The sequence below is a fragment of the Sycon ciliatum genome, chromosome 8, assembly GCF_964019385.1.
Source record: "Sycon ciliatum chromosome 8, ocSycCili1.1, whole genome shotgun sequence".
Taxonomy (NCBI): Eukaryota; Metazoa; Porifera; class Calcarea; order Leucosolenida; family Sycettidae; genus Sycon; species Sycon ciliatum.
The window spans coordinates 29916161-29929005 of record NC_088650.1 but is presented as its reverse complement, the minus strand read 5'-3'; the positions used below and the strand labels follow the sequence as shown (position 1 = coordinate 29929005).

General features: G+C 47.9%; 1 protein-coding gene across 1 annotated transcript in view; it reads left to right on the top strand.

The window, feature by feature from the left end:
* Positions 1-637: 637 nt before the first annotated feature.
* Positions 638-12845, top strand: part of LOC135822655 (uncharacterized) — a 42741-nt gene continuing 30533 nt past the window's right edge. The window contains exon 1 of the mRNA XM_065335466.1: positions 638-1236. Within this exon, the coding sequence (XP_065191538.1) occupies positions 1234-1236 (3 nt within the window). The 5' untranslated portion in view covers positions 638-1233. The remainder of the gene's footprint in view (positions 1237-12845) is intronic.

The following is a 12845-nucleotide window of genomic DNA, read 5'->3' as shown; positions in this document are numbered from 1 at the left end:
TCTTGCTGATTCCAACGAACTTTGATCGCCCAAAGAGTCGAGGGCCAAACCTGCCTCCTCAGTCGCCTCAGAAAAACCAATTCCATGGCCAAGTCAAATTTTATGCGTGTCGGCATAGTCTTTTCAGCTACACAGATGACGGTGAGGACACTCCAGGCGAAAGAGAGTAGACAGGCAGTGGAGAGGAGCAATCAGAGGTAGCTGACGATGCTATGTCGCCAAAGACGCCTGCCAAGCGATGCCGAGATAAGAAACCTCTTTGAATAAATCACGCGCTAGCGCTCTTCTACAAGAAAATGCATCCGAAAAATATTTTCGGCAAGGTGAGCTTTTTCCGAACAAACACGCCGAATCTTCGTGTCCATTTTCGACCTCGCTCCCGCGTGCCGAATCTTTTTGCCGAATTTCGGAATGCAAAACCTCGCAACTGTGACTACAATTTTCTATGTCCATGGTGTCCCAGTTGCTTGTCCCTAGCCGAAGCCAAGAAGTCCCAGGCTACTGCAGTTCGGGACGCCACTCGTCGGGCTGCAGCCTGTGCATGCAGGAGCACCGCATATGTCAGCAGACTGCGCCGATTTCAAAAACGCAAAGGTGTCAGACGATGACACACACGATGCGAAATGGAGTAAAGACGAAGACTTGAAAGAGAAGGAGACCCCCCGCGCACGTACTGGGTCTAGCTATACAAGGGTCTGCATTATACTTTGCGTTCAAATCGCGGCGCGGCAAAGCACAGGGCACGGACGACGAATGGACAGACTAGATCCACACAAGTCATGGTGAAAAGAAGCCAGGAAAACTGAACTATGTTGCATAGCATTTGCGGCTCCCTACTCGAATGTTTTCCTTGGGCGTTTGTGGCAGTGCAAGATTGCGAACTGAACCACCTGCTTCATTCTGCAGGGCACCAGAGCTGGCGGACCCCTTAGACTGAAGCTGTAGGAATCAGCTCACTCAGCCCAACAGAGTCGGTCACATCTTCAACCTCCAACTGACTTGAAGCAGCAGATTACCAAGTGGATTGTCGACGGTCGGGGAGGGGGGTTTGCGCAAGGACGTACAGCCAATACGCTATACGCTACGGAAGGACAACATTGTCGCGGCATTGGGCTCCTTCCTGCGTGGGCCGCAGCGCTCCCGGCCAGTGACGTAGGGTGGTGAACAAGGATAGGTCACGAGAAGAGGAGAGAGCTCTACGACCGAAGTACCATCCGTCACACTGTCTAAACAATGGTAAGAGCGGCACTACAGCTAGCACTGATTGTAATTACATCTTGATACTGATAAACAAGGCCGGTTGAATAGCCGCAATCGTAGCTAGATTGGCGGTGGAAACTTCTTTTTGACGAGTGTAAACTCCTGGTCCATGCATTCGACCGGCGGCGAACGTTCGCTGCACGTCGTTTCCACATTCCATTGGTAGATGATCCGCGAGGCAAAACATCACAATGTCACGCATGCAGCGAATCGTAGAAATAGTGCTCAGGACATGACTAGTCTCACACGTCTACCATGGTCTACCGGCAGAACTGACGACATGGAATCAGCGAAGAACAAGTACATGATTGTACATTTATCTCTACAGCAACATCCATTGATTTAAATTGTAATCAGACTTTTTAACGTCTTTGGGTTTTTGTACTGTTGAGTTCGAAACAGCACGACTGACGACATATCCAGACATTACAACGGGAACAGGTAGGTTGGGAACGACATTTATTATAGACGACGAGACAAGAGACCAAGACGAACGAAACGACTACATGGTGATTATTGACGAGTGAGAAAAGAGAGAGAGAGAGAGAGAGATCAAGTCTGAACGGCAAGATAAAGGGCCTGGGTAGCTATGGCAAATATGGGCGCGCAAGTAGCTACCCAGGCCAACGGAACAAAAGGAGACAAAAGGTGAGTACGTAAGTGCATGCAGGCGAGCTAGAAAAGGTACGGGAGGAGGTACCTAACAGTACCATAATTATGGTGTGAATGGAAAATAATCGCCAAGTATAAAGTAGATTACTTCTGCATATGCATTACATACTATGATTGCGCTGGCTCAATCCCTTCAGGGGCGTGCTCGGCCCCCCAACTAGGGGGGTGCACGGGAGCCGAGGGGAGCCCCCCCCCCCCCCGGCAATTTTCTGCAATTTGTTTGCAACCATTCTTGAATTTTAGAGCATATTTGCATACATTACAATTGCAATTACCCAGATTGAAAAATTTTGGGGGGTGCACGTGCCCCCCGTGCCCATCGCCGAGCACGCGCCTGCCCTTATCTCCTAAGCTACCACCCCCCCCCCCCCCTCACCGGTGCGTCTGCCCAGTGTTGACTCCGAGACCCACGGTCGGACGAGCTGCCCAGGCCTCACCCGTGACCACTGCCGTTTCTGTGCTGCTTTCTCGATACATGCTTATGTACACTGTATATCATGTGCACATTCACATGTCTGAAGGTTTGTGGTTTTCAATAAAAAACTAAAAAAAGATCTACAATGCAACACAATTGCAGGAACTCCATGTTATACATGTCCAGTAGCACATCATTACAATGTCATGTACATGTATGTGTACATGTATGTGTACAAGTATCAGTTTAGTTTAGTTTAAATATCTCTTATTATTATTATTATTTTTCTCACCCCACACCCCTCTACTCTGTTATCGGCCCTCTTAAGAGTTGTGTTCATCACTGTTGAGGCTTCCGATGGAAAATAAAAGAATACTACTACTACTACTACTACTACTACTACTACTACTACTACTACTACTACTACTACTACTACTACTACTACTACTACTACTACTACTACTACTACTACTACTACTACTACTACTACTACTACTACTACTACTACTACTACTACTACTACTACTACTACTACTACTACTACTACTACTACTACTACTACTACTACTACTACTACTACTACTACTACTACTACTACTACTACTACTACTACTACTACTACTACTACTACTACTACTACTACTACTACTACTACTACTACTACTACTACTACTACTACTACTACTACTACTACTACTACTACTACTACTACTACTACTACTACTACTACTACTACTACTACTACTACTACTACTACTACTACTACTACTACTACTACTACTACTACTACTACTACTACTACTACTACTACTACTACTACTACTACTACTACTACTACTACTACTACTACTACTACTACTACTACTACTACTACTACTACTACTACTACTACTACTACTACTACTACTACTACTACTACTACTACTACTACTACTACTACTACTACTACTACTACTACTACTACTACTACTACTACTACTACTACTACTACTACTACTACTACTACTACTACTACTACTACTACTACTACTACTACTACTACTACTACTACTACTACTACTACTACTACTACTACTACTACTACTACTACTACTACTACTACTACTACTACTACTACTACTACTACTACTACTACTACTACTACTTGAGAACGGTTTTATTCACAACACCATGAAGTAAGAGTCAAAGCAAAAAGACAACCCAATTTCGGAATAAAATAGAACACTCAATTGAAATATAAAACTTTGAACTCAAAAGCTTCACACGAAATCATCACCTAATAACAATGCCTACGGGCATGCAAAGGCGAACGGTCAGAGCTCTGGCCGTGTCAGCAGAGCCGGCGGCAATAAGCTGCAAAGGGGCTCCCGACCCTGCGGCGAATGTAAGAGGCCCTGCAGCCCCTGAAGCACGTGACTGCCCATCGCAGCAGGCAAAATGAAACTCGGGTGCGTAACTCACCCATCACAGCAGAATATACCAAGTCTTTGTTTTTGTCTACAACGAGAGCAGCTAGCGACTTCAGGAATATAGAAGTTTCCTTGCCCGCCACACCCGAGGTCGAAAACACCAGTGGGGTGAATGATGCCCTCTCCACCTGGTTGACTCTGGCACCATACGCCGCCTTCTTCATTCTCTCATGTGTTCTCAGGTGGCTAAGGATTTCCGGACGAGACAGCAAGGACGGCCCAAGGTCAGTGACCCTTACATCAAAATAGGCGTCCTGCTGCCGCGACCAGAAACCCCTAGCCCGTATGTCCAGGCGTGCCTCTGGCTGACGATTCGCGGAGACGGCAGAGATGTCCTCACCGTGTAGCGGGAGCAGATGTGGCTCAACCTCCACATCGGGCAGTACCTCCTGCAGCACTCCCGCCAGGAGGTCCCGAAGCTCGTTATGGCGAGCCGACGGATAGCCGCCGGTCGGGCACGTGAGGGCGTGGTGGGTGGTCATGGACTTCCCACAGACACAATGATCACTTACACCGTCCAGTGGGAGACCATATCGTATGCATAGCGCATCTCTAAAATCCGACTTTTTCAGCACGGTGCGGTTTGTCCAAGACGGCTGTGCTGTTAACCATGTTGAGACGCCTTTCTCATCCGCTACTGCGAGCAGCTGCCGCTGGACAGGTGAAAGCCCCTCAGCCAGCTCCGTCTGCATCTGCCGGCATCCACCGATTTTTTCATGGCGCTTTTGTCGGGCGATGCCTCGTGCCTCGCCAACGGCTTCTTGAACAGGATTGGCCATGCCCTCTGCGATGGCCACGATGCTCTGCGTGTTTTGGTCCGGACTGATGGCTGGAGAGTCTCGGACGCTCACGTTACGGTGGGCGTCGATCAGGTTCACCATTGACGCCGTGATGGCAAGTGATGCTTGATGGTCTGCCTCTGCAGACTTTGCTACCATCGGGATAGCCAGGCCCCCGAATCTTGTCGGGAGGGACAGAAGCTTTCTCAGCGAGCTGTCAGCTGCCATTCCCTGGCCCAAAAGGGCAGGAAGAAAATGATCATCCAATGCCTCATCTAGAGGGGCCAGGGTGACAGAGTTTATCGATGAGGCTCTCAAATGATAGGACCATTTGGACGATAAGCCCTTTGTTAGCACAGTGTAGGCGGCCTGGGGTTGCATTTCGGCCATTGCAGTGAGATTCATCAGCTCCCGTCGCCAGTTGCTGACGTACCTGTCTCCGACACGATGGCAATAATCTTCATCGCCAATGATCCCACCAAGATATTGATGACCCGCCGCCGTGACGCAGACTCCCGTCCCCTGGAACACTTCCTCAGCCCGGTCCAGGTACTGAGGCTTCACCAGGAGAGTTGTCTTGGTGGGATTGGGATTGTATCCATACTCGGGTCCGATAATGTTCACATCTTTCCAGTAGCTGGCGAGGGAGCTAATATCACCGCCCGCTGCGTCGTCGTCGGCATACCACTCCTGGTCGACATCGGGGTTTGCCTCCTGCAACCTCTGCACTAGCGGTACAGTTGCTACAGCATAATAGGCCATGGCCAGGGGATCGCCCTGACAAGTTCCTTCTTGGGAGAGAACCTCGCCGCCACCAGCCACAAACAGTCTAGTCTTATCCGAGTAAGTATTCTGAAATATTTTTCCCAGAGCTGGACAGATCCTTGGAATATTGTGAAGTGCTGCAGTGCGGTTCAGGGAGTTAAATGCATTTGTTGCATCCACGAAGAGAATCGCCTCTGTATCATCACGGTTGAAAATCTTGCGCATAGCGTGTACAGCAGCTTCGCAGGCAGACGGCACACCCACACAGAGCTGCAAGGGGGCGACAGCACGTAGAACGTCGGGCTTGATCACAGACATTACTGCCCGACCGATCAGACGACGGAACACTTCGCCGACCGCAATAGGGCGAACACCAGACGGCTTCTTGGCCAACGGGATGAGCCTAGATGCGGTAAATGCACTCACATCGGAAGCCGGTATTGCCTCTGTACACAAGCACTGCGCTGCGAGCGCCAATGCTCGACAGAGGTGATCAGATGCAGCTTTGTAACTGGTGAGCATTCTACACCACCCATCAGCATCAACACCGGATGGGCCAGAAGAACCCTTCATCTGTCGAGACATCTTGCGAATTAACTCCGGCGTTATCCTCTGGAATAATATAGGGTTGACTATTGCTGCATCGCCCTCCAGTAAGATGGATTCCGGAGGGTCAACGGGTGTGGGGTGCTTTGATACCAACACATCTCTAACTGTTCTTGTGGAAGATTCGTCCACCGGGTCATCTAAATGCAAGACACCATCGGCTGACTCTGGAGATAGATACCGAATTGCTGAATGGATTTTCCCGCCAAACACTAGATTAGAGAACACAACATCACTCTTGTCGGACGCCTCATTGGAACAAGACGTGTGCATCGGCGGTAAATGATTCTGAATGCAAGCACCCTCCGCCACCAGATCCACGATCTTGTTGTCCTTCCAGAGCTCTAACCGCCGAAGAAGATGAGTTGACTGATCCGCCATGATCTTGGAGTTGTGCGTCTTCTGCAACAGTACGTGAGAAGCGACGCAGACTGCCTTCCACGCTATGCACCGAAGTGGAGAGCCATCCGCAAAGTTCTGAATATACTGCGCCAACAATTCAGTGAACTTCTGCCCTGCCGAGCCAAATGGGATCATGAAAAGGTTCCGCCTCCACTTCATGACGACTTCGTACGCGGTGTTAATCTCGCGAATAACTTCAGAGGTTACATCCTCAACCGGCGGTGTGTTTGTCGTGGGCGGTGATTCCGCATCCTGGGCTTGAGATGTAACGACTGATCCGTGCCCTTGCGGTGGGTTATCCGATGATGCTGGCTGGGACTGGTCCAATGCTGCCAACAAATTGACATCGCTGTTGTAGGATCCATCCAGCGAACTGCCTCCTGACGTTGTCCCTGCCGCAGTCCCCTGTAATGGAGGGCAACTCAATGGCAGCTGCACATCACCTACTGGCGTCGGTGAGATGCCCGGCTGAGTGACTGGCTGGCTGGAGGAGACTGAATGACATACTGTGGTGGAGAGATTCCTGCACTTTGATTTTGCACTTGGCACACAGTTAGTACATTTTCTGTTGTTCTTCACACAAACACAAGCCTGGCAGGTTCCAAGAGCACTGCAGGCGCAACATTTAGGCATCGCTCTCTGGCATGAGGCAGCTGGAAGTGCGGACGATGCATACGATGCAGGTGAAAATGCTAAGATTGAAGATTCGGCAACAAGAGAATACCGCAAAGTAGCGCCAATTAGACAGCCAGCTAGGCAGCAAGAGAATAGCAGAATATTGCAATGGCGTGCTATATAGCGTGATATATAATGGTACGTCATAAACCTAGGAGAATAACTAACACAGGCCACTAGGACCGTGAGGCAATAACCTACCAAAATAAGCGCAGGAATAACAGTGCTAATAACAGTGCTAATGCCAACGAAACCCACCAAGAAGGTGAGACAATGAAAACCCAAACCCCACAGGAGAATGCTGCAGGGCACACACTGAATGCAACCAAAGGTGAAAACGCTGGACAGCACCAGCAAACAGGTGAGAAACGTGAAATCAATAGGGACTGAAGCGCAGAACACAACACAACTCAACACAGCGAAGAATAAAAAGCAACGTACCATGAACAATCCTTCAGAAAACCGTCCAAGCTTCCTCATCAGCCAGAGCTCCCAAATCACCAACCGTCCTCCACCAGCGCAACTCCAGTACTACTACTACTACTACTACTACTACTACTACTACTACTACTACTACTACTACTACTACTACTACTACTACTACTACTACTACTACTACTACTACTACTACTACTACTACTACTACTACTACTACTACTACTACTACTACTACTACTACTACTACTACTACTACTACTACTACTACTACTACTACTACTACTACTACTACTACTACTACTACTACTACTACTACTACTACTAGGAAGCGTGTTTTTATTGACCACATAAAATGATGATGGAAAGAAAGAAAAGAACACCGGTAACATAAACTCAAGAAATAATATTCGGCGCAAAAGAAGAAACACAAAGAAATAACCGCAAAGTTTTTTGTTAAAAAACAGAATAGAAAAACAAAGAAATAACCCAAAAGCGCTAAATCGCACCTAAATTATAAGAAAAAGACAGGACACTTCCGGTAATGCAAACTACTCCAGCGATACAAAAAGACAGGACACTGCCTGTAATGCAAACTACTCCAGCAACACATCACAGTACTGTTGAAACTAAAAAGTTCCCATTGACAGATTAATTGACAGCAACCGACATCACGGACAAGGCAACACTAAAAGGTAGATACAATACCATGAGCTAACTGAAACCAAGGGCTCAGAAGCGAGCAGCAGCCCGCATCTCCGCAAGGAGAGCAGCAGCCCTTCGCCGGTAGGATGTGCGGGATCCCCGGAGACACGTGATCTGCCACCTGAGCAGACACATGCCGATCTTCGCCCTGATTGTTGAGATGGCAACGGCATAGCTAATGTCTCTGCACTTCTCTGCGACACGACTTGCCAACGTCTTCAGGAAGACCTCACACTCCACAGCCGCCTGGCCATTCGTTCCAAACACAAGCGGCGTGAATGATCCACGGTCAACTTGTGTGATGCGCTCCCCGTACTGCCGCCTCTTGGCCCGTTCGTTGTGGGCTAGTTGGCTCTTGACTTCTGCACACGACCGCAGAGACGCTTTGGGGTGGGTCACCCTTACATCGAAAAACGCGCTCTGCTGCCGTGTCCAAAACCCAAGAGCTCGGATGTCCACTCTCGCTTGGTCGGCATGAGATCCACTGACGTCCTCGCCGTCCAGGGACAGGAGAACTGGTTCCCGTTCAACGTCCGGGACGACGACAGATAGAAGCTCCGAGAGCAAATCCCGGATCTCATTATGACGAGCCGTGGGATACCCCCCGGCAGGGCAGGTCATCGCATGATCCACCGTAAAATCGGGACTCCCACGGCAGATACACGACGTCGGCAAATCATGCAGCGCCAGACCATACCGCAAAGCTAGGCCGTCGCGGAAATCCGACTTCGACAATATGGTGCCGTGTTCGTGCGAGGGTGGAGACGTTACCCACGTCGAAACGCCCTTCTCCTTTGAGGTGTCGAGAAGAAGTCGCTGAGGTGGTGTTAGAGACGGTCCCAGCTCGCTGACGGCGTCCACGAGGGACTCACGGAACTGAGCGCGTGTGCGCCCGGCAACTGCCCTGGACGCTGCAATTGCATCCACCACCCGAGGCCGCCGCCGAGCAAGCCCCGAAGCATCACCCGCACAAAGCCCAGTGCCGGGGCTGAGACTCTGAGCGACCTCCGATGCCGCATTATCCGCACCCGCGGCAGCGAGGAACTCCACAATCGGGCCAGTAGAAGCACGAGAGAGCTCTAGCTGTCTCGCGGCACCCTCGGACGGGACGGGGATGCCTAGACCACCGAGGCGGACAGGCAACGACAACAGCTTACGGAGGGACTCCGGCAGCTCGTCTCGACCGAAAATGCCCTCGCAGAAACGGACGATCACATTGTCCAATGGACCAAAGGCGTCGGCAGGGACCTCACACACTCGCTGCAGAAACCTCCACTTCGCCTGCACTGCGGTCGAGACGACGTGGTACGCAGCCTGGGGTTGGGTTTTGGCGAGCACCGTCAGACGATTCATCAGCGTTAGCCAGGTGTTGATCTGGGACGAGACCCGACCCGCCACAAACTCATTGGACCCAATGTAACCACCCAGGTACCGAACACCATCCGATCGGATTGCAATTCCTGTCCCGTGGAACACTTCCTTCGCCGTTTGCTCGAGCTCGGGCTTGACGAGGAGGATAGACTTCTGGGCATTTGGGAAATACCCGTAGCGTGGACCGACGCTGGATATGCATCTCCAGTACTCTCTGAGGGATGCGAGCTTGGCGGCGGCAGCATCATCATCGGCGAACCACAGTTGCCGACAGTCCGGAGAGGCAAGAGACAGCCTCTGCGCCAGCGGGGACATGGCTAGGGCATAAAAAGCCATTGCCAGGGGGTCACCCTGACAGGTCCCCTCCCTGGACAACACTGTCAGGCCACCCTCCAGAAACAGAGGGATGTCCGACTGATAGAGGTTGACGAACGCACGGCCGGCGGCGGGGCAAATGCGTGGGATATTGTGCAAAGCAGCCGACCTGTTCATGGCGTTAAATGCGTTGGAGGCATCCACAAGAAGAATGCCATCGCATGACTCGGACTGAAACTCTTGGCCGAGAATACCGACGGCAACCTCACAGGCAGATGGAATGCCAACGCACAGTTGGTAAGGCGTGACAGCCAGGAGGACATCCCGCTCGATAGCACTCATGATGGCTTTGCATATGACTCTCCGAAACACCTCGCCAATCGCAATTGGGCGGACTCCAGGTTGCTTGTCGAGTGGTATTAGCCTTGCAGCGAGGAATGGCCGAAGGCAGGTCTCGTCCAACGTTTCCGTGCAGATACACTTGGCCGCCCTCGAGAGAACGCCACACAAGGAATCAGATGCGCCATCGTAACTGGTCATCATCCGCCTCCAGGCAGCAGAATCCAAGGCCGATGGCCCAGCAGCGCCCGACAATCGAGAAGCCAGTCTACGAATCATGGCGGGCGTGATCTTGTCAAACAGTACCGGCTCAGGTGGGTCCGGGCCGCCGGGAAGAAGGATATCGGGTTGAGCATCCACTGGAGCGGGGTGCTTTTCCTTGAGGACATCAAGGACCCGGCGCCCCGGCGCCACCTCTTCAGAGAGGTCAAGTACCCTTCCAGAGGCATTCGACTCCACATAACGGGTGGCAGTGCCCACTTTGCCATGGCTAACCATTCCGGCGAAAACAATGTCGTCTATCCCATCGGATTGCCTGGACGAGGAGCGGGTGGTAGTGTGGCCTGCAATACTACTATATATAGTATATATATACTATCACTACTACTATATATATAATATATTATATATATATTTATACTACTAATATATTTTATATTGTATAGTACTACTACTACTACTACTACTACTACTACTACTACTACTACTACTACTACTACTACTACTACTACTACTACTACTACTACTACTACTACTACTACTACTACTACTACTACTACTACTACTACTACTACTACTACTACTACTACTACTACTACTACTACTACTACTACTACTACTACTACTACTACTACTACTACTACTACTACTACTACTACTACTACTACTACTACTACTACTACTACTACTACTACTACTACTACTACTACTACTACTACTACTACTACTACTACTACTACTACTACTACTACTACTACTACTACTACTACTACTACTACTACTACTACTACTACTACTACTACTACTACTACTACTACTACTACTACTACTACTACTACTACTACTACTACTACTACTACTACTACTACTACTACTACTACTACTACTACTACTACTACTACTACTACTACTACTACTACTACTACTACTACTACTACTACTACTACTACTACTACTACTACTACTACTACTACTACTACTACTACTACTACTACTACTACTACTACTACTACTACTACTACTACTACTACTACTACTACTACTACTACTACTACTACTACTACTACTACTACTACTACTACTACTACTACTACTACTACTACTACTACTACTACTACTACTACTACTACTACTACTACTACTACTACTACTACTACTACTACTACTACTACTACTACTACTACTACTACTACTACTACTACTACTACTACTACTACTACTACTACTACTACTACTACTACTACTACTACTACTACTACTACTACTACTACTACTACTACTACTACTACTACTACTACTACTACTACTACTACTACTACTACTACTACTACTACTACTACTACTACTACTACTACTACTACTACTACTACTACTACTACTACTACTACTACTACTACTACTACTACTACTACTACTACTACTACTACTACTACTACTACTACTACTACTACTACTACTACTACTACTACTACTACTACTACTACTACTACTACTACTACTACTACTACTACTACTACTACTACTACTACTACTACTACTACTACTACTACTACTACTACTACTACTACTACTACTACTACTACTACTACTACTACTACTACTACTACTACTACTACTACTACTACTACTACTACTACTACTACTACTACTACTACTACTACTACTACTACTACTACTACTACTACTACTACTACTACTACTACTACTACTACTACTACTACTACTACTACTACTACTACTACTACTACTACTACTACTACTACTACTACTACTACTACTACTACTACTACTACTACTACTACTACTACTACTACTACTACTACTACTACTACTACTACTACTACTACTACTACTACTACTACTACTACTACTACTACTACTACTACTACTACTACTACTACTACTACTACTACTACTACTACTACTACTACTACTACTACTACTACTACTACTACTACTACTACTACTACTACTACTACTACTACTACTACTACTACTACTACTACTACTACTACTACTACTACTACTACTACTACTACTACTACTACTACTACTACTACTACTACTACTACTACTACTACTACTACTACTACTACTACTACTACTACTACTACTACTACTACTACTACTACTACTACTACTACTACTACTACTACTACTACTACTACTACTACTACTACTACTACTACTACTACTACTACTACTACTACTACTACTACTACTACTACTACTACTACTACTACTACTACTACTACTACTACTACTACTACTACTACTACTACTACTACTACTACTACTACTACTACTACTACTACTACTACTACTACTACTACTACTACTACTACTACTACTACTACTACTACTACTACTACTACTACTACTACTACTACTACTACTACTACTACTACTACTACTACT